The sequence below is a fragment of the Mizuhopecten yessoensis genome, unplaced genomic scaffold (genome assembly GCF_002113885.1).
Source record: "Mizuhopecten yessoensis strain PY_sf001 unplaced genomic scaffold, ASM211388v2 scaffold923, whole genome shotgun sequence".
Taxonomy (NCBI): domain Eukaryota; kingdom Metazoa; phylum Mollusca; class Bivalvia; order Pectinida; family Pectinidae; genus Mizuhopecten; species Mizuhopecten yessoensis.
Window position 1 is genome coordinate 47,373 of NW_018403789.1, and position 23,383 is coordinate 70,755.

Sequence of the window (23,383 nt, forward strand, 5' to 3'; positions counted from 1 at the left end):
ATAGAGTTTGGTAGTAAGGTGATCATTAGTGTCATACAGAAGGTAAATCACATAGAGTACTGTAGGTAAATGAAATAGAGTTTGGAAGTAAGGTGACCATTAGCGTCATACTGTAGGTAAATGACACAGAGTTTGGTAGTAAGGTACACATTAGTGTAAAACAGAAGTAAAATGACACAGAGTTTGATAGTCAAGTGACCATTCGTGCCGTACAGAAGGAAAATCACACAGAGTTTGGAAGTGAGGTAACCATTAGTGTCATACTGTAGGTAAATGACACAGAGTTTGGTAGTAAGGTACACATTAGTGTAAAACAGAAGTAAAATGACACAGAGTTTGGTAGTAAGGTGACCGTTAGTGTCATACTGTAGGTAAATGACAGAGTTCGGTAGTGAGGTAACCATTAGTGTAATACAGAAGGTAAATGCAATAGAGTTTGGTAGTAAGATGACCATTAGTGTCATACTGTAGGGAAATGACATAGAGTTTGGTAGTAAGATGACCATTAGTGTCATACTGTAGGAAAATCACATAAAGTTTGGTAGTAAGGTAACCATTAGTGTCATACAGAAGGTAAATGACATAGAGTTTGGTAGTAAGGGGACCATTAGTGTCGTACAAAAGATAAATCACATAGAGTTTTGTAGTAAGGTGACCGTTAGTGTCATACAGAATGTAAATGACACATAGTTTGGTAGTCAAGTGACCGTTAGTATAACACAGAAGGTGAATCACATAGAGTTTGGTAGTAATGTGACCGTTAGTATCATACAGAAGGTTAATGACATAGAGTTTGGTAGTCAAGAGATTATTAGTGTCATACAGAAGGTAAATGCAATAGAGTTTGGTAGTAAGGTGATCATTAGTGTCATACAGAAGGTAAATCACATAGAGTTTGGTAGGAAGGTAACCATTAGTGTAACACAGAAGGTAAATCACATAGAGTTTGGTAGTCAAGTGACCGTTAGTGTCATACAGAAGGTAAATCACATTGAGTTTGGTAGTAAGGTGACCATTATTGTCAAACTGTAGGTAAATCAAATAGAGTTTGTTAGTAAGGTAACCATTAGTGTCATACTGTAGGTAAATGACATAGAGTTTGGCATTGAGGTGACCGTTAGTGTAACACAGAAGGTAAAGGAAATAGAGTTTGTTAGTCAAGTGACCGTTATTGTCATACTGTAGGTAAATGAAATAGAGTTTGGTAGTAAGGTGACCATTAGTGTCATACTGTAGGTAAATGACACAGAGTTTGGTAGTCAAGTGACCGTTAGTGTCATACTGTAGGTAAATCACATAAAGTTTCGTAGTCAAGTGACCGTTAGTGTCATACGGTAGGTAAATGACACAGAGTTTGGTAGTAAGGTAACCATTATTGTCATACTGTAGGTAAATGACATAGAGTTTGGTAGTAAGGTAACCATTAGTGTCATACTGTAGGGAAATCACATAAAGTTTGGTAGTAATGTAACCATTAGTGTCATACAGAAGGTAAATCACATAGAGTTTGTTAGTAAGGTAACCATTAGGGTCATACTGTAGGTAAATCACGTAAAGTTTGGTAGTAAGGTAACAATTAGTGTCATACTGTAGGTAAATCACATAGAGGTTGTTAGTTAGGTAACCATTAGGGTCATACTGTAGGTAAATGACACAGAGTTTGGTAATAAAGTGACCGTTCGTGTCATACAGAAGGTAAATCACATAGAGATTGGTAGTAAGGTAACCATTAGCGTAACACAGAAGGTAAATCACATAGAGATTGGTAGTAAGGTAACCATTATTGTCATACTGTAGGTAAATGACATAGAGTTTGGTAGTCAAGTGATTATTAGTGTCATACAGAAGGTAAATGACACAGAGATTGGTAGTCAAGTGACCGTTAGTATAACACAGAAGGTGAATCACATAGAGTTTGGTAGTAAGGTAACCATTAGTGTCATGCTGTAGGTAAATCACAGAAAGTTTGGTAGTAAGGTAACAATTAGTGTCATACTGTAGGTAAATGTCATAGAATTTGGTAGTGAGGTGACCACAGGGTCATACTGAAGTTGAGTGACACAGAATTCAGAAGTGAGGTGACTATAACGTCAATTTTGTTTTTTGTAATTAATGTCAATATATGATGGTACCGAATATATCCGTCATGCAAAATATTCCAAATCAATGGAAAACAAAACAAATTCTATAACTATAATAAGTTTTCCATGTAGGTAAATGACATAGAGTTTGGTAGTCAAGTGACCGTTAGTATAACACAGAAGGTGAATCACATAGAGTTTGGTAGTCAAGTGATTATTAGTGTCATACAGAAGGTAAATCACATAGAGTTAGGTAGTAAGGTAACCATTAGTGTCATAATGTAGGTAAATGACATAGAGTTTGGTAGTCAAGTGACCGTTAGTATAACACAGAAGGTGAATCACATAGAGTTTGGTAGTCAAGTGACCGTTAGTATAACACAGAAGGTGAATCACATAGAGTTTGGTAGTAAGGTGATCATTAGTGTCATACAGAAGGTAAATCACATAGAGTTTGTTAGTTAGGTAACCATTAGTTTCATACTGTAGGTAAATCACATCAAGTTTGGTAGTAAGGTAACCATTATTGGTAGTCAAGTGACCATTAGTGTCTTACAGAAGGTAAATGACACAGTGTTTGGTAGTAAGGTAACCATTAGTGTAACACAGAAGGTAAATGGAATAGAGTTTGGTAGTAAGGTGACCATTAGTTTCATACTGTAGGTAAATCACATCAAGTTTGGTAGTAAGGTAACCATTAGTGTCATACTGTAGGTAAATCACATAGAGTTTGTTAGTTAGGTAACCATTAGTGTCATACTGTAGGTAAATGTCATAGAATTTGGTAGTGAGGTGACCACAGGGTCATACTGAAGTTGAGTGACACAGAATTCAGAAGTGAGGTGACTATAACGTCAATTTTGTTTTTTGTAATTAATGTCAATATATGATGGTACCGAATATATCCGTCATGCAAAATATTCCAAATCAATGGAAAACAAAACAAATTCTATAACTATAATAAGTTTTCCATATTATCGAAACCACGGGTTCTTTGAGTAAAGCAGACTTGTTCATTTAATGTCTAGCCAGAGCTTACATATATTTATCCGGCTCTTTTATGATTCTATGAAATACCAAGAATTCATACCTGCGACGTTTTAATGGTTCTTTTTTTCTTTTGATATCAACTATCAGGAATGAATATGAGAGTGATAAAGAGGGATAACGAACGCATAATAATAAAGGGAAAAAAATCCAAACTGTTATGTTCGTCATTGATATCATCTGACAAATGTTTTAATTTTAAATAAAGATCGGTAAACTTTTTGTTGTTTTTTAAGGAAGTTACAGAACAGGAAAATAATATAATTCCATATGGGAGATCCAATCTTGCTAAATGCATTGTATTTCTTAGGAAATTAATATTTATAGAAACAAATGTATGCGTAACAAGAAACAGCATCACAGACAAGATGCCTATATTGTCATAATCTGTTTTCATATCGGTGAGAGACGGCCAGGTATCTGGGTTTTTTTGTACCTTTACGAAATTTACTTCTGCTCAGGTGTTTGTGGCACAGTATGACTATTGTCCAATGTGTATACCTCACAGCGTTAATGTTTATCTGTACGCATTTGTAATGCAACTGTAGCAGTAAACAGGCATCCAATGACACAAGAAATAGCAAGTGGTTTGCGATAAAATATCAAAGGTACTTAAGGACACATGCTACAGTGTATATTATACCTGCCATAAGTTAAAGAGTTATCTCCCTTTAAATGTGTTACATTAAGATTGTCTAATAATAATCACATTTCCATTTATTTAAATAAAACAATTTCCTGCATGTGGAATCTACATGTATTCCCAAGCACGTATTGTTGGAGTAAGGTAGCATGTACATGTATCCCCAAGCACGTATTGTTGGAATAAGGTAGCATGTATCACTAAGTACGTATTGTCGGAGTAAGGTAGCATGTATCACTAAGTACGTATTGTTGCAATAAGGTAGCATGTATCACTAAGTACGTATTGTTTGAGTAAGGTAGCATGTATCACTAAGTACGTATTGTCGGAGTAAGGTAGCATGTATCACTAAGTACGTATTGTCGGAGTAAGGTAGCATGTATCACTAAGTACGTATTGTCGGAGTAAGGTAGCATGTATCACTAAGTACGTATTGTTGCAATAAGGTAGCATGTATCACTAAGTACGTATTGTCGGAGTAAGGTAGCATGTATCACTAAGTACGTATTGTCGGAGTAAGGTAGCATGTATCACTAAGTACGTATTGTCGGAGTAAGGTAGCATGTATCACTAAGTACGTATTGTCGGAGTAAGGTAGCATGTATCACTAAGTACGTATTGTTGGAGTAAGGTATCATGTATCACGAAGTACGTATTGTTGGAGTAAGGTAGCATGTATCCCTAAGTACGTATTGTTGGAGTAAGGTAGCATATATTACTAAGTACGTATTGTTGGAGTAAGGTAGCATGCATCACTAAGTACGTATTGTTGGAGTAAGGTAGCATGAATCACTAAGCACGTATTGTTTGAGTAAGGTAGCATGTATCACTAAGTAAGTATTGTTGGAGTAAGGTAGCATGTATCACTAAGTGCGTATTGTTGGAGTAAGGTATCATGTATCACGAAGTACGTATTGTTGGAGTAAGGTAGCATGTATCACAAAGTACGTATTGTTGGAGTAAGGTAGTATGAATCACTAAGCATGTATTGTTGGAGTAACGTAGCATGTATCACTAAGCATGTATTGTTTGAGTAAGGTAGCATGTATTACTAAGTACGTATTGTTGGAATAAGGTAGCATGTAAAACTAAGCATGTATTGTTGGAGTAAGGTAGCATGTATCACTAAGTACGAATTGTTGGAGTAAGGTAGCATGTACATGTATCCCCAAGCACGTATTGTTGGAGTAAGGTAGCATGTATCACTAAGCATGTATTGTTGGAGTAAGGTAGCATGTATTGTTGGAGTAAGGTAGCATGTATCACTAAGTACGTATTGTTGGAGTAAGGTATCATGTATCACGAAGTACGTATTGTTGGAGTAAGGTAGCATGTATCCCCAATTACGTATTGTTGGAGTAAGGTAGTATGTATCACTAAGTACGTATTGTTGGAGTAAGGTAGCATGTATCACGAAGTACGTACTGTTGGAGTAAGGTAGCATGTATCCCCAATTACGTATTATTGGAGTAAGATACATTTATCACTAAGCATGTATTGTTGGAGTAAGGTAGCATGTTTCACTAAGTACGAATTGTTGGAGTAAGGTAGCATGTACATGTATCCCAAAGCACGTATTGTTGGAGTAAGGTAGCATGTATTACTAAGTACGTATTGTTGGGGTAAGGTAGCATGTATCATTAAGCACGTATTGTTGGAGTAAGGTAGCATGTATCACTAAGTACGTATTGTTGGAGTAAGGTAGCAGGTATCATTAAGCACGTATTGTTGGGGTAAGGTAGCATGTATCACTAAGTACGTATGGTAGGAGTAAATAAGCGTGTATTCTGAAGTACATATTGTCGGAGTAAGGTAACACGTATCCTTAAATACATATTTTCGGAGTAAGATAGCATTAAGTACTTATTTTCGGAGTAAGATAGCATTAAGTACATATTTTCGAAGTAAGTTAGCATTAAGTACATATTGTCGGAGTAAGATAGCATTAAGTGCCTATTGTCGGAGTAAGATAGTATTAAGTACATTAGTCGGAGTAAGTTAGCATTAGGTACATATTGTCGGAGTAAGTTAGCATTAAGTACATATTGTTGGAGGAAGGTTACACGTATCCTTAAGTACATATTGTCGGAATGGATAACATTAAGCACATATTGTCGAAGTAAGATAGCATTAAGTACATATTGTCGGAGTAAGATAGCATTAAGTACATATTGTTGGAGGAAGGTTACACGTATCCTTAAGTACATATTGTCGGAGTAAGATAGAATTAAGTACATATTATCGGAGTAAGATAGCATTAAGCACATATTGTCGGAGTAAGATAGCATTAAGTACATATTATTCGGGGAAGGTAATACGTTTCATTAAGTACATATTGTCGGAGTAAGATAGCATTAAGTACATATTTTCGGAGTAAGATAGCGATAAGTACGTATTATCGGAGTAAGATAGCATTAAGTACATATTGTCGGAGTAAGATAGCATTAAGTACATATTGTCGGAGTAAGATAGCATTAAGTACATATTATTGGGGGAAGGTAACACGTTTCATTAAGTACATATTGTCGGAGTAAGATAGCATTAAGTACATATTTTCGGAGTAACATAGCGATAAGTACGTATTATTGGAGTAAGATAGCATTAAGTGCATATTGTCGAAGTAAGATAGCATTAAGTACATATTGTTTGGGGAAGGTATCATTAAGTACATATTGTTGGAGTAAGGTAGCATGTATCATTAATTTCATATTGTCGGAGTGAGGTACATATAGCATGTATTCTAAAGCACATATAGCTGGAGTAAGGTGTAGCATGTACCCTTAAGTACATATTGTCGGAGTAAGGTTGCATGTATCATGAAGTACTTATTCAGAACGATAAGAATATACCTATGCTGTATACATTTTGTAACTTGGGGCGAGATACAAGTAATGCCCGATGCACAGTGGCACTTGTACTACAATGAGATATTTCATACAGCAAATGGTTTCTGCATCTTTTACATATTTCTCTTTACTCTGTGAACTGTGCATGGGTCCTGAAGTTGATGCTTACATACCAAGATGATGTTGACATCTTCCTTGCCATGAAGATATCTAAATTTTAGACATCTTTAATCGTTTGCGTTACACGGCTAAGATGATATTATAATAGTTTATTTTAGATCTAACGTTTACCCTAGCAAATCAGCTATTCTTTTTAATGCAAAGTCTCGTATCTTGTAACTCCCTGTTGGTAATGACATGACATTCCCTGTCTAGATAAACCAGCTCGATTATAATATCGTTGTTCTTCATTTCATCAAAACGGTTTCCTACGAAATTAGACGACAATTTTATAGCATGGATTTTGACGATTACGATATTGACAGTATGTATATAACAGAGAAATATGATGCATGGGCGTTAGGAAAGCTTCCGTCCTCATTAACGATATTATAAAAAGTATAGTAACAGCAAAGATACATGTGTCATAGGGAGAACAACAATAGGCACTTGTTTGAATAAAATACTGTTGACTATCTGTTAAAATTCCTGAAATGTACTTCATAAAAATGTTATCATAACCGTGAAAAAGATGGATTTGATACTAAAATATAATGATTGATCATCATTATTAATTAAACATACTTTTATCTTCTTAACATTCGACATTTCATTCCACTTTAGTGATGTAACAAACAAATTTGATATGCACTGCATCTTATAAATCTAAACACATTATTTAGAAAGTAACAGGACACTGACATTTTAACTTAACAATGTTTTCTGTATAATGAAAACTAACACCCAGCACACACAATACATCGGACACCTACAGACAGCGATATGTTTGACAGGCTGACATTGAGGTCAGTTAACACATACATCTGAGAGAGAAAAACAGCAGTGTCTCCTCCCCCCACTACTCGTCAAGTGTGACCAGACTGACAATATTAAATTGCATTTTACATCATCACTGCACACCTACACTATAAACAGTACATTGTATAAATCTTCCACAGCGCTTTGTCGATGCTGGGAAATTAATTCTTCTTCTAAGTAATGACAGGTTCTATGCAACATGGAATATGTAAACATTTTCCCTATACTTGAATGAAAAATGAGAAGCTGTTTGCTTACGTATGATATCTTCAATAAAACTAATAATAATAATAATAATAATAATTCGGGGTTATTATATACCGCTTTATCACAACCTAATTCGTAGGTCGTCTCAAAGCGGTTCACAAATTATTATCCGTGGTTATAGGGCATTTGCATCCAGCCAATATCCTTCTCAACACCCTGGGGAGCATACAGCCAGTGCTGCCATTTCGGCGCTCACAGACAGCATTCAACAATTCTAGCACTGCCCAACCATGTACTCATTTACAGCTGAGTAGACTGGAACAAGCGGAGTAAAGTATCTTGCTCAAGGATACAACACAGTGCCGTGCCGTGACTCGAACACGTAATCCGTCAGTCACGAGTCCGGCGTCCTACCACCAGACTACTGTAAAACATGTAATATGTAGTTTTTTATATAACAAATAACCCTTAAGGTCCTTGTTACGAGAACAATGTGTCAACACATGTGTTACTTCTTCATATTCAGGAGCAAACTATTAGCCGTCATATTAACACCATTTTCTAATAGAATAGTTACACATCTTACAGACATTCTTAGCTGACTTGTATTTGAGATTATAATCACATCATCACTCCTGCATATCGTTGTGAAAGCAAGAACAAACACACATAGCCTTGACGATTTCTCCCTCAAAACGATTCCAAAGAAAGAATATGACAAAACAATTGATACTTATTTAACACAAAAACAACTCTCAAGATCAATAATGGGAACTTGTATAAGATTTAATGCGAAAAATCTGTATTTCAATGTACAGTATAATGTCTAATTAGGCATTGACAGTGTTGATGGGCTGTTAAAAATATAACATAAACTATTTTCATGTAATTTACTTAAAATGTTGAAAATGTATATATATATATATTGTATCTAAAACTATAACATTTTACTTTCAAAACAAAGCACTTAAATTATTATTCCACTTACCTTCAACGTTGTTTCTTGACCATGTCCGAAACGAACGCCTGCTAACACCAAGATGGTCAGAACAACTATCTGACGACACATGGTCAGTATTGTGGGCACCTCAAAGCATGTAATCAAACTGAGCAGTCATTTTACGTCCACTCAGCCCAAACGATGGCACTGATCTGAAATTGACAACAAACGTGAACATTCTATCACCAAGGTCACGAACCATAACACTATCAGTTACAATAACACTGCGGTTTACCTGTCATTCCTGCCACAACTTTCTGTCCTGTAACCGCTATGCTGTACATGGTGCACTGCATCCCTGTTTGCGGTATGTGTGGTTTTGTTGGGCATTAAACGATGTAATTGTCAGTTAACAAGTATATTTGTAACGGCTAACATATGCATTAAATTGTTACAAATTCAGTTTCGACATGTTTCATCCACATTGCGATAAACGTGTAATCAGTGAGAAAAAAAAATCTGAAAAAATAACCAAATAAATAAAACATCCATTAGATGAAACAATATAGGTTTCTTATCACATATATGAAGCTTATAAATAGGCATCATCTCCTAAATGTTATTGATTACATAGATATAGAAACTAATGGTTACATTGAGTAATCAATGGTACGATGAACATGCTATGTTCGATTTTGCCAGACACTTTATGATACTGAGTAACGTTTCTGTAAAGACAGCTTGGATTTTGTCTTATACGATGCATGTATTTCACTTCAGTACAAAACTTGTCTTTTTGTTCGCTTAAGTACTTAAATGTAGATGAATAATTATTAAGACATAAAGATATAAACAATCATAAAATATAAATATGGTGTTATGAGATTTCGAAAATTTTGAATCAATTACGATTTTATCGTGCATTGTATTTTGTGTTTGTTTTATTACTTCAAAAACTAATTACTTACCTCTGTTAACACAAGCATATAATCCAATATTTGTCAACAGATGCTGAGGTGTTTGTAAAGATATCGTTAACCACTTTGCATTAAATCCGTGAATAAGAAGATCCACCTTGACTGTGATCAGATGGTATATAGTATATAGTACACCGACCAACAGGTGTCGGCCTTCTACCTGTAGTCTATATACAAACAGGGAAGATTTACATGATCAAAACCCTGTACAATTTAACTATACGAGACAGGCCGATCATGAAACATGAGAATGTACACGAACCCGTTGCATTCAGAATATCAGGTGACATAGACGTGGGCCGTACCAAAGTGCCTATTGGCATGTGACTGTAGTAGAATGGTCAGGGTACTCTAGGATATAGCAGTACTGCTGTGGAGAAGTACGGACAGGGTTTTATATATTACATAGGGTATTATGAATAAAAAGGTATCTCACGCATCAAAGGCAGAGAGCAATTCACCACGACAGTTATAATGTAAGTTAGGAGTGCATTATAGAGTCTTCTTATAGAAAACCCAGGAATGTTGATGGATCAGTCATATTAAACAAAGATTAAAGATATTACGAAACAACGTTGATGATGAAGAAAACACATGTACACTCGGCCTTGACAGCAGAGCCGATCTGCCGTGAATCCACCGGCGTTTTGTCTGGGCTATTTAGAGGTGCCTGCGTCACTAGGTGTGCGGCTTAGGTAGCCAATCCTGGAACACAATGCTATAGAGACAACAACTAATTTGAGTAACGAAATGATCCCGTCATTATCCTCTATTTGTTTTTGTTACGATTTTAGTGCCAGTAGAACGTCCGAATGAAATCTGGAATCACTTATACCAACTAGTCCCATCTCAACAGGGACAGAATACCTCTTGAAAATCCAGTCTGGCGTAAAACAAATACAAGGCTTTGATTATCGTGTATACGTTAAAGTAAGGAAGGATTAGCAAAGCGAAGTCCGTACTCCTATGCCAACAGGTATTTGATCTAAAGAGTTCATTATGATAAAACATCTAGAACGTCAACTGGTTTCGTACTTTGGATAATCTTTGCGGTTATATGCATTATGTATCTTTGAATAATAACTTATCAAATGATAACACTCCGATTAATTAAACAAGTATGATAAGCGTATGAAAGACCCAGATAATGCTTTAGTTGGCACCCTAACAAACATCCGGTTAAGCTCGGATCTATTAATGTCCGGTACATTTTATTCTCTGTGAAATCCATGTCTATACTATATTCGCAACTATGAACACAGTCTGTTATTACAAATCAAGAATGTCCATTTCAGTGGTTCGATAATATGCAAAAAAAACAGATTGAAACGTTTTACATATTCGGTTTTTCTAGATGTATCTTTTTTAATTGTATTGTGTATTATGTAAACACAATCAAGGCGGTGTTGGAAAGATTGTCGGGATAGTGAGATAATAGCTGTGATAAAACCTGCCACAGGTTCCCTATCATTTCAGCTAAACCATTACTAAGTTATGAATAATTCACTCTCCTATATATCAGCCAATAAACATCATATGTTCTTTTAATTTACGGCCAGTAAAAAAACCAGCACAGAGATTTTCAACACAAAAACTTGAAACATTATCCCGTTTACATCAGATTGCAATCAACAACAATCCCACAAGAAACGGTACATATCAATTTAGTATGTAATATGGTATAAACCCGGTCCCCACAGCAACACCAGGACAACGAGGGTTTAGAGTACAAATTAACTGTCGAGCGAATTCACTTCTTAACATTGAGGCTGAAAAATAGCATGTCAGCGTGTCATATACTGTATAACATGAAATATTCGTAGATATTTTTCATTCGTGGCTTGAGGCCATTAACATCGTTTCGTGGTACAAACTTTCGTGGATACCGCCATATAAACAAAGAGGAGTCAAGTATATAAATCAAAATTGTTCTATCTATTTTCGTGGTTCTATAGCCTCCAAGAAAGCCCACAAATGATTATACACAACGAACATTTCATGTTATTCAGTAAGAAAAACAGATGTCACACTATTCAATACCATGGGTATAATGGGACTTAGACACATACCAGAATATTCTACTTCATGATGATGCCACATATATCTGACGATATCTGCAACAGTGTGCTTTAACTGTTTTATTGAATATGATTCGTCACACATTATCAAGACTATGAATATGGTAGAGTCACAACTGTGCTTTGTAACGTTTCCTAAACCTCCACGTATAACGCATTCAGCACACAAAACACATATAAAGCACGTATAAAACATGTGTTAAAACACAGCTGGTGGTTTATATATTCTTCCGTGATAATGTGCGTAACACAGGGAATCGTTCTAAGGAATATTGTTTACAGTGAATGTTCACAATCTGCCGTACATATGCGCGTTTTATCAACAAAGCATAACACTCAAGTTACCGATATCACTTCCAACACGCAAGCCTTATATGTAGGACTTCGACACACGCCAACCTTTGCAGACACCCTATTGTTGTACAAGTAGTAATAACGTTAAGAGACAGAAATTAATGCAATGTATTTCCACAGCTCATGATAGTCTTAACACTTAGAAGCTAAGAGTGCATGTGCACTTAAGACACTGCATGCACTTGTGCCGCTCGAAACCATATGTATATAATAACAAAAGGTTGGTTCATAAGCAAAGCTATACCAGCGGAAAAAAGAAACTGTGCATGCCTAAAATGTGTTATAAAAATAAATGTGTATGACGTTGAACAACAAGGTTTTCAGGGACAATTTATTTGTTATTTATTAACAGTTGCATTCCATTTTCCACGTTATGGAGTCAATAAGTTTCGCTCAGGAGTGACGTAAACATAGCAGGGGTCAATACTGAGTTCACAAAGTTAATACTTCGTATGTTCACCGTTTGCCTGAATGCAAGCGCGGCAACGTCGACGCATGGAGCCTTTCAGACGGTTCAAGAATGCTTGTGGGATGGCACTCCAGATCTGTACCAACGCTGCAGCCAAATCAGCCAACGTCACCGGTTGAATAGGTAATGCCCGTAATATGCGCTTCATTTCATCCCAGACGTGTTCAATGGGCGACAGATCGGGGGATACAGCAGGGCACGGCAACACGTCAACGTTCTGCTGGGCAAGAAAGTCCATAGCGACACGAACTGTGTGTGGCCTGGCGTTGTCCTGCTGTAGCGTAATGTGGCTTTGCTGCCCTTGCACGAATGGAACGACGTGGGTCCGGAGGATCTCGTCACGGTAACGTAGCGTGTTCAAATTCCCGTTAACAACCAACAGAGGCGTTCTCCCGTTGGCTGTGATGCCGCCCCAAATCATAACGCTGCCTCCGCCGAAAGAACGTCGTTGTACCACACACGCGTCACGGAAACGTTCTCCAACGCGACGATACACTCCGTTACTACTATCCAGGTGGACTCGCGACTCGTTCGTAAACAAAATGCCTGCCACATCCCGTCGAGTATATCGCAGATGCCCTCTGCACCAGTCCAGACGTGATACACGATGACGTGGCAGAAGAACTGGGTGGATTGCAGGACATCGCGGACGGATAGCTCGTTCACGCAATCGGTTCCGTACAGTTCTCGGGCTTATTGGTAGCACCCCAGGGATTGTCCGTGCAGTCAAACTTGCCGTCTCAAATGGACAAGCCGAATATGGTTGTCCTGTTGACGTGACGTCACCCGTGGACGTCCCACCCGAGGTCGATCGCCGACGTGGCCAAACTGTTGATGTCGTCTCCACAAATCCCGGATTGTGTTTCGATGGACATGAAAACGTGTAGAGACAACGGCTTGGGCCATACCAGCTTGAAGCATACCAATAATCCGGAGGCGGTCTTTTTCATTGAGCCTCGGCATAGCATTAATCACAAAATAAAACGTTATAATGCTGTTTTTACTGTTCACTGGTCTCAACAGAGCGACCCAACAGTTGAAAAATAAACTTTCATTGTCGAATTGGATGGCTCGACGAGAAACACGTGCAAACTGTTCAATGCCTATAGAGAGCAATCTGCACGGGAAAAACTGTCAATGACACACCGATAGTGTGTATATGTCATACTCGGTCATGTGTGTGAATTTTAATGTATATACATTTGGTAATACATGTTCTATAACAATTCTCCGCATGCAGTTTCTTTTTTTCGCTGGTATACAAACATTCCATCATATCTGTTTGTAAATTGTGCATATCTTTCCAGCCTTTAAAATGCTATTTCATTTTATTGATATATTACTTGGCCCCTTGCTATCGCGGAAGGTGTACTAAGTTTTTATACATAAATATTTTCTCAGATTTGAACATTCCTTTCACAGGTTGGATATTTGCTTTTTTCTGTTATTAATTCAATATTAGATAGAGAATAATACATGTCTTTTTCCACATCACACCCAGTTTCAACCCGAGACTGCAATATCAGCCCAAGGGCCGAAGGCCCGCGGGCTGATATTGGACAAGGGTTGATACTGGGTGTGATTTGGAAAAAGGGTGTTTTATTCTGTTTATTACATACTTACTAATAAAAACTACTATCTTATGATTTATTTTCATTTTTGAAATATTGAAAAACGATTTTTTTTCCAAATGGGGTGTGATATGGGTTTTGCGGGCTGATATGGGTTTTGGGGTGTGATACGGCAGGGGCTGATACGGGTTTTGGGGTGTGATACTGAGAGGGCTGATATGGGTTAGAGTAATTGTGTCGTATCGCATATACAAAAAACCCGTATTTATTAGTAAGTATGTAATAAAAGTTAATATCTGATTAAAAAAAAAAAAAAAAAATCATTTCTCTTATTCATGCCATACGGAAAATTCATCTTTCTTATGGTCAAGAAATTTTATAAAAGCGAGGCTTGATATTGGAGTAAAACATGATATCATAAAACGTTCAATAAATGACGGCATACATTGGCGTTTAACGAGTCTCCATTTCATATGACGGGTAAAGCATGGCGCGCGAAATTATTACATTTAAAAAATATTAAATCTACAAGTACCACAAACGGAACCAATGTCGACAAAATCCTATACCTATCATTCACATTATCAACAAACATATGAATTATTACGTTTGAATATAAAACCTTATTCGAAAACCAACCAAAACGACGAAGAAAACTCCAAGTAAATCAATGGATAATTTTCAGGTAAGTTGTACCAACTTATAATTTGCATTGTATTTCAAGGCATTAAATTCAAATGGATTATTAAAAACTATGTGTAATGAGATATTTATATGCTAAACTGATATATGCATTGTCGAAAATTAAACAGGTGCCTGGCGACTGCGCCACGTAGGCCTCGATCACGCGACCCAGTAGTAGAGGGCTGGTGATCGTAGACGGTCAGACGCCTGAACCACTCGGGCTATCTGGCCCCTAACTAGTTCACCAAAACATAAGGAAACTAAAATATTTATTTTAGATAAATATTCAGTTTCGAAATATTAATCAACTGCTCGTATATATACTTTCTAAATCACCGTCCTAAATTGAATTGAACAATTTGTTCAAAGATAATATTTGTAAATTGAATAATTAAGATAATTCAAAATAATTGAAGCGGCTGATTTAAATTAACGACATTGAAAACAAACTCACCATTTATCTATAGACGGTGTGATTTAATTCCGGGCATTGATATCCATCTTCTGATTCCGGAGTACCATAACCCCAACAAAGAACCCATACAGAGATATACCAACAACTAAACGATACAATTCTGATCAGGTTCGACGTTTTGTCTGTTGGCCAGGAAATGCGGCTTACAGTTAAATACTCCACAGACGTCACTAGGAGAAACAATGTTCTCTCCGATCAAGTACAGCAGATGAATCAGTGATGATAACAACATGCAATTTACTCCAGGTTTGCGCTTCAAATTAGTTGTTTTTGTGTGTAATATTTGCGCCTATGCAACAGAAGTAGACACAGAGCTTAGGCTATTGCAGAAATAGCTTTTCACTCCCTTCCTTACAATTCAGATAATAAAGGCTCGGTTTCAGAATAAAGTGGCAAGTAATTTGACAGAAAGATCAAGTGTGCTTCCATATGAAGGCCATATGAAACGTAGATGTATTCCAGATGAATACAAGAAAAACCTATGGTAAGCACAACTAGGTGCATACATTTCTGTGCATTTCCTGAATGCATATCCTGATGCTATCTTTCAAAATACCGTAATTTGTTTCTCATATAATAATTTGTTAGAGCTTGTCTACATGCACTTTTGACAACCTTCAGATCGGCTTTCGGTATCAAGTTTACAATTATAACGCTAAACGTGTAAAGCACTTACCCAGATCAAAAGATCCTTCTGGAGTCCATTTGATAACGTGCTGAAACAACCAAACCTGTTATTGTCAGTGTCAGCGATAGAGTAGTTACATAAATACATATCTAATATGAAATGGTCATTATTGAGCAGAATGTTGATAATTAAAAACTTCAGTACAACTATTTTAAACAGAATATTATAAAACCACGTAATGCATTGATGTGAGGCACGGTAGTCTAGTGGTAGGACGCCGGGCTCGTGACCGAAGGGTTGCGGGTTCGAGGCACGGCACGGCACGGCACGCACGGCACGGCACTGTGTTGTATCTTTGAGCAAAATACTTTACTCAGCTTGTTCCATTCTTGTCAGCTGTAAATGAGTACGTGGTTGGTCAGTACTAGAATTGTAGAATGTTATCTGTAAGCGCCGAAATGGCAGCTCCGGCTGTATGCTCCCCAGGGAGTTGAAAAAAGTATTGGCTGGTTGCAAAGGCCCTATAACCACGGATAATAATTTGTGAACCGCTTTGAGACGACCTACGAACTAGGTTGTGATAAAGCGGTATATAATAATCTCGAATTATTATTATTATTGAAACAACAATGGGATTATTAATGAATAAGTAAGATATCTTTAATTTTTGACTATTTGGAAGTAAAAGCAATTCCAGGTCACTGCTTCACTAATTAACTATCTAGACAAGAACCAGACATCTCTGATATTTCATTAAAATAGTCCCACCAATTATTGTTCCATTACCGGCTTCTTTTGATTTCTTACTATGACAGTGCAGACCCGAATTAAATATGCATTAAGCTTTTCAGAAGAAAGGGAATTCACCAAATCACAGTTGATTGTTTAGAAGTCTCGGTCCCGTGAAGATTTATAATGAAGTGACCCTCACCACTTACTGTGACCTTTACTTAGGATTGAAGATACTACACAGGTATACGATTTGTTAAATATTTCATGTATTATGACCCCGGAAATAACTATGTAAGCAAGATTGAATTTAAGTAGTACATGGACAATTATGGCATACTATGTAAAGGTAACTTCGCGAAATTAGGGATACAAACATATGAGAGTTTTAGGCGATCACAGACAAGTATTAATACATTAACCAAGAAAGATTTATCAATAAAAAGTGTAACCCTTCCACCTCTATGCAACTTTTGTAGACTCTACCATGCATATTGATCTGAATGAGTCCATTATGGTCAACAGTGGCGAAAGGGTTGACTGCTGAGAGGTTATGGCACAGATTGTCATTAAAATGATTTGACATTAGACCGCGACCTTGACCTTTACCCGAGAGATGTTTACGAAGCACCACACAGTCACTGACATTATAGTCCAGTCATTTTACTATTTAACATCAAACTAATTGCAACAGAACATGTTTTAATTGGAACTCATCCGTAAACCGTGTATTAACAACATACTAAAAATCGGCAAAAATCGGAGCAGCGGAAAATGATGATTTTTTACCATGCTATTTTTGTACATGTTTCGGGAAAGTGAACGGCATTTATAGGCTGCCGTAAGTACAAAGGGAGATCACTCCGATTGATTGTTGGCTGTTTTGCAGACGATGACTTTCTGCTGCCAGTATTTTTTTTATAGTGACGACAAACAATATTGAAGGTGAGACAAACAAGTTGAATAACTAATACTTAATCAATGTGTCTAATTCATATCGAAATATGTTTGCATTTGAATTAAGGACGATACGCTTAGAAAATTGAAACATGCCTCGAACAGTGTTGTTGTTTTTATTCGGCGGCATGTTTATTGTTAATATCTCCTATTGAATTATTTTTTCAAGTTAATGGAAGCATTTCCTGCAATACCAAACCCAAATTATGCAATTGAGATGTGAAATTTGTCATGGTTGAAAGAAAACATAATAAAATGGTGTGTTTTTATAACGCCTTATCTATGCGGAAAATAAAATCTACAGAAGCCCATAGGTGCAATTACAGTATACTTTTATTGCGTTAATGCTAAGTTGATTTTCTTTTTTTTCGTTTAATTCGTTCTCCTTGCTTTTAATTTTTTCCTCTTGCTTTTCTTTCCTTTTGAACAAAATGTTGTGTACATCGAGATAATTACTTAGCGTTACCATTGGCTTCATTATACAACCCAATTCGTCGGAAAATACACATTGATCAGGAAAATAAAACAGACATTTTCGTAACTTTATAGAAGAATTTTGGCGCATCACTGTCGAAAGTATTGTGCAGTTTAGTGTTATAATTTCGATAGAAAATGTAGAAATATTTTTTTTCCTTAATTTGTTAATGGCATAAATATATGACAACCTTCATACCGCCGGGGAGTATGTTTTGGCCGTCATCTGTGCATGAATTCAACCAATGAGACCCACACGTTTTCCACGACACAGTTTGGTTTAGTTAAGTTTATTTTATTTCATATTATTTCAATCTGTTTCTTCATTTTGTACGTTATCATTATATATATATTTTTCTTAATCTAATTTTTAATTCATTTTAAATTTTAATTGTAGAGGACATCAATAATTAAATATAGATATAAACACATTATTTTATGAATATGTTTGCTTAGGAATTTGCTAATGCATACAGCTTACAATAGAGTTGTTGGATTTAATTATCTCAAATTTGTATTTCAGGCTCATCAATGTAGAAATTCCACACATTGGAAATGAGCCGATGTGTGCTGTGTGGTGAGTTCTCAGACAATGGGAAACCAACAGTCGTACTACGAGATAAAGGTAGCGATGGCATCAACAACGCAAGTAGACTGCGTGGGGATACACTTACCACGCGTGCAGGTGCATCAATTCACAAAGACTGCCGTCAGACATACAGCAACCAAGAAAAGCAAGACAGGAAATCCAACAAGCAGTGACAAAAAGGCAAGTATTTTGCGTTCCGAAAGTGAGTTTAGTTCAAGGACCATTGTCTGTTGTGTGGCCAGAGTGCCAAAAATGTAGCAAAGAAAAGAGGAAATGACGTTTTTCCTGTGAGGACAACTGATTTCAGAAAACAATAATCAGTTTGTGTAAAGAAAGAAATGACGATTGGGCTACGAAGGTTCTAGGTAGGATTAAGTTTGCGCAAGACCTCCTCGCTGCCGATGCAGTCTATCATCAATCATGCAGTAGTAAACAGATACCACTGGCCTATGTACCACAGATAGAGAAATACAGAAAAACAGCTACCCTAGTCGAGGACGACCGATGAGTTGCCACCAGACTTTTCTGGATGTAGCTACCTATCTAAAGGATCATGATGATGGCCAGATGACCATAGCAGACTTAGTTGCTATCATGAAGGGAAAATGTACATTTAGCCACGACGAAGAAGCGTACAGCACGGTGCTTATGAAGACAAAACTACTTGATCATTTTGGGGATGAAATAGTTGTCACAGAAATGCAGAGAAAATCCAATGTGGTAACATTTAAAAGAACAGCAAAATCCATTTTACAGTCTTTTTATACACGCCCATCACAGAATGATCTAGAGTCCGACAAGCGAGCTATAATAGCGACAGCAGCCAAGCTTTTTAGAAGTGACATCCTATCCACCGATAACTTGGAAAATGTATGTAGATGCTTCCGACTTAGCATCCACCGAAAAGAACATTGGTTGCATTCCAGAAAGTCTTCAAATTCTTTTGAAAACACTATTTAGCGAGAAGAACCCGGATGTAAAGGTAGCATCAATTGGCCAAGCAATTATCCAGGCGGCTAGACATAGAGTGACTATCTGTCTCTTGCAAATAGGACTTGGTGTCCAGATGTATCATCTCTTTGCATCCAAATTCTCGTTCGACACATTGCACAATCTTAGATTTTGCTCCCCATATGCGGAGGTTCATCAGTGTATACGTCTATTATGATTATTATACATATATCAGGCAGTTATGGTGTTCCATCGCAATATATCCATCATTCAGCAGTTATTGCCTCAATGATAATAGCATCCCTTGCAATGATAAGGCAGACATACGTAAATTTAATATTTTATGAAACTTCATACAAAATATATATATATTTGCTCAATCCCGTAGCTATGTTTTAAGGTAAGATACTCCTTGCAAATTGAGGATTTTGAGTAAAACCAATTTTCATGATGTAATACTTTCCATAACATCCAAATACCCCGCCCTACCTTCCGTCACGTAACCCATATCTCGACGACAAAGCCACGGAGTGATCTTCTTTCCTCAAACCCCCTTTATGGAGCCTAAAGACAGCCGAATCTGGATGGAAAGGGAGGAATACAGGGTGAGACTCCATAAAGTTATGGTATTACATCATGAAAACTTATTTTACTTCAAAAACATCAATTTCATTTCGATATCAGTAATAATTACTTAAACTATAGTATGCGAATTCGTCTTACCGTAGTGGAGGCTTCGAATCCAGGCAGGCCAGGCTAACGGAGCAAACTCGGGACATGCTCAAGGTAGGTTAAAGGGTTCAAGGAACCCCACAACAAACGCCTCGAAAGTAATTGAAAATGGAAATACCTTCCCGTGCAACGAGCAGGTGTACCACCGAGGTGCCTGATAGCATACAAGTTAAAACCACGGAAATCACTGAAACACCACCGGTCCGAGGGAATACAATCAATCGGATTAAGAAGCGAAGGGCCGGAGAAAAAAATCTGTGAAGGAAGTCTGTCCGCGCCAGATAGAGCGGACATGACCTCCTGAAAGGAAGAACATACAGAAGAGCCAAAGAGGCAGCATTGAGGATTGAGGAGGTTAAACCTAAGTATCCAACAGGGATAAAGCAACCTATCCAGCTCCTCAGACCCAACGAGGGAAGTCTAATTAGGATCGGATGTGAAGCAAGGAACCTGATTTTTAGCCATGAAGGCAGGATCAGTAAGAAGGGTAACGGCAGAGTAATTCCTTGACCACTGGAAGCAGTATGGGTGAGAGTTCAAGGCATGGATATCACGCCTCCTTCGACCTGAGGCCAGGGCAATTAGGGATGCCGCCATGTAGGTAACAAACTTCAAGGAAGCAGACATTAAGGCTCATAAGGTGCCCGCATCAGCGATTCAGGCACCAGCAGCAAATTCCACTGAGGAGCCATCTGCCAGACCCTAGGCCTGTCAAACCCAAACTCCCTAGCCAAGGCAGAAAAATAGAACGAGCCTACATCCGGCCTACCATGAACAGAGAGCACACTTGCAATAGCCGTACGATAACCAGCGATAGTGCCAGGGGCAACTTTCCGGTCCCTTAACATCCAGAGAAGGAAGTCTGCAAACACCTGGACAGTAGCCTTGATCGAATCAAATTTCCTGCCGACACACCAATCATAGTAATTCCTCAATCGTGACTGGTAAACGGCAGATGACGAAGACCTAATTGATCAAAATATGCGATCTGTCATTTCCCTAGAAAAGCCCGCCTGAGCGAGGCCTCATGATATAGCTTCCACGCGTAAAGTTTGAGGATCTCCGGGCGAGAGTAAATTGTCCTAGACCGAGGCTGTCAGAGGAGGTTCGATCTGAGAGGGAGAGCCAGGGGCGCTTCCACAAGAAACGACAAAAGCTCTGGAAACCAATGCTGCCTCGGCCACATGGGCGCTTTTAGGAGGAGGGAACAATGATGCTCCCGAAACTTCTGTAGCACCCTGACCACCAGGTTGAAGGGCGGTAGTGTAGAGCGTCCGCGGTTGATTCAGTTGCCACTCTGTCAATACCGGCTGGCGGCGCCTGGAAAGAGTATCCGCCAGAATATTCAACCAGCCTGGAAAATTCTTCACACAAATTGTCAAATTAATCTCCTGGCAAAGAAGAAGGATAGTGAGGGCACACAGGGTGTGAGACCTGATTCCCCATCTTTCCAGATACGCAGCAACTGTAGAATTGTCCTTAGCTACACAAACCAACTTGGAATGCAGGATCCCCATTAAAGACTGCAGAGCCAACAGAACAGCTCTCATCTCGAGCACATTGATGTGCCCAGATTCCCCAGACCATTCCCCCGACCGGCAATGCCCGTCGAGGTACGCTACCCACTCCGTCATGGACGCATCGGTGTACAGGGTCAAAGTAGTGGGAGCCGGCTTGGATGATGGAACCCCTCGAAGAACATTGTCCTGATGAGTCCACAAGCGGTCGAACTCCTTGATCGACTGGTTTAGAGGAAGCCAGATTTCGCAATCCCTTGAAGAAGGAATTCAATTGGCAAGGAGAAATATCTGGGGACCTGATGTAAAAACACAAGAGGCCCAATGGGCATGCATCGCTCACCTGGTATTAATCTCACACTTGTAATCTTAAAAGTGGACTAAAATACAGCTTCAGGCAGAATATCAGTGTGACTTTGAATGTCAAACAATGACAGTGGGTCAAGGTCATTCATTTAAACAAATTTGGTAGCCCTGATTGCTACAGGCCAAATATCAGTCCCCTGGGCCTTTTGGTTATTGAGAAGAAGTTGTTTGAAGATTTTAAGACATTTGATACCTGTGACCTTGAAAGTTGGTCAAGGTCATTCATTTGAACAAACTTGGTAGCCCTTCATCCCAGCATGCTTCTGGCCAAATATCACCCTGGGAATTTTGGTTATTCAGAAGAAGTTGTTTAGAGGTTTTAAACATATTTGACCCCTGTGACCTTGAAAATGGATGAAGGTCATTTATTTGAACTAACTTGGTAGCCCTTCATCCCAACATGCTACTGGCCAAATATCATCACCCAAGGCCCCTTGGTTATTCAGAAGAAGTTGTTGAAATGTTTTGACCGTATTTGACCCCTGTGACCTTGAATATAAGTCAAGGTCATTTGTTTGAACAAACCTGGTAGCTCTTCAACCCAGCATCTTACTGGACAAATCTCATTACCCTAGGTCTCTCGATTATTCAGAAAAAGTTGTTTAAAGGTTTTAAACATATTTGACCCCTGTGACCTTGAATATAAATCAAGGTTATCTTTGGTTAAATTTGGTAGCAATTTATCCCAGCATGTTACTTGCCAAGTTTATGCACCCAAGGCCTATTGGTTATTCAGACGAAGTTAATTAAATGTTTTAAACATATTTGACCCCTGTGACCTAGAACCGCCGACAGTAAACATAGTGATGGCGGACCACGCGGTACACCACCTGGATACGTTGAGTAAAAATCCGGCCGAAAAAGGCACAGAAATAGTTATGGTAATCATTGCTGAAATGAAAATAATGTATGGAGCTCAAAGTCACCAACATAATTTAATGTTTACACATTCGCAGGCGTCAGGACCTAGCCGGCCCCTTCCTTGAGGTCTGCTGTGACATCGATATATATTGCGAATGGATTACATTGTTAATGAAAAAGACAAAACAAACAATAAATAAAAAGTGTGTTTAATTTAGTACTAAAGCAT

At 38.0% G+C, this 23,383-nt stretch overlaps 1 protein-coding gene across 3 annotated transcripts in view; it reads right to left on the minus strand.

Annotated features, from left to right (window-relative positions):
* LOC110455306 (inter-alpha-trypsin inhibitor heavy chain H3-like) overlaps window positions 1–15,694 on the minus strand; it is a 45,550-nt gene extending 29,856 nt beyond the window's left edge. The window contains exons 1-2 of one of the 3 annotated variants that reach the window (XM_021505387.1): window positions 15,330–15,694; window positions 8,791–8,954 (exon numbers count right to left, since the gene is read on the minus strand). In XM_021505387.1, coding sequence (XP_021361062.1) covers window positions 8,791–8,871 — 81 coding nt within the window. In that variant the 5' untranslated portion in view covers window positions 8,872–8,954; window positions 15,330–15,694. Of the gene's footprint in view, window positions 1–8,790; window positions 8,955–9,710; window positions 10,354–15,329 lie in introns of those variants that run through there. The other 2 variants (XM_021505368.1, XM_021505378.1) reach the window with 2 other exon arrangements.
* Between the last annotated feature and the right edge of the window lie 7,689 nt (window positions 15,695–23,383).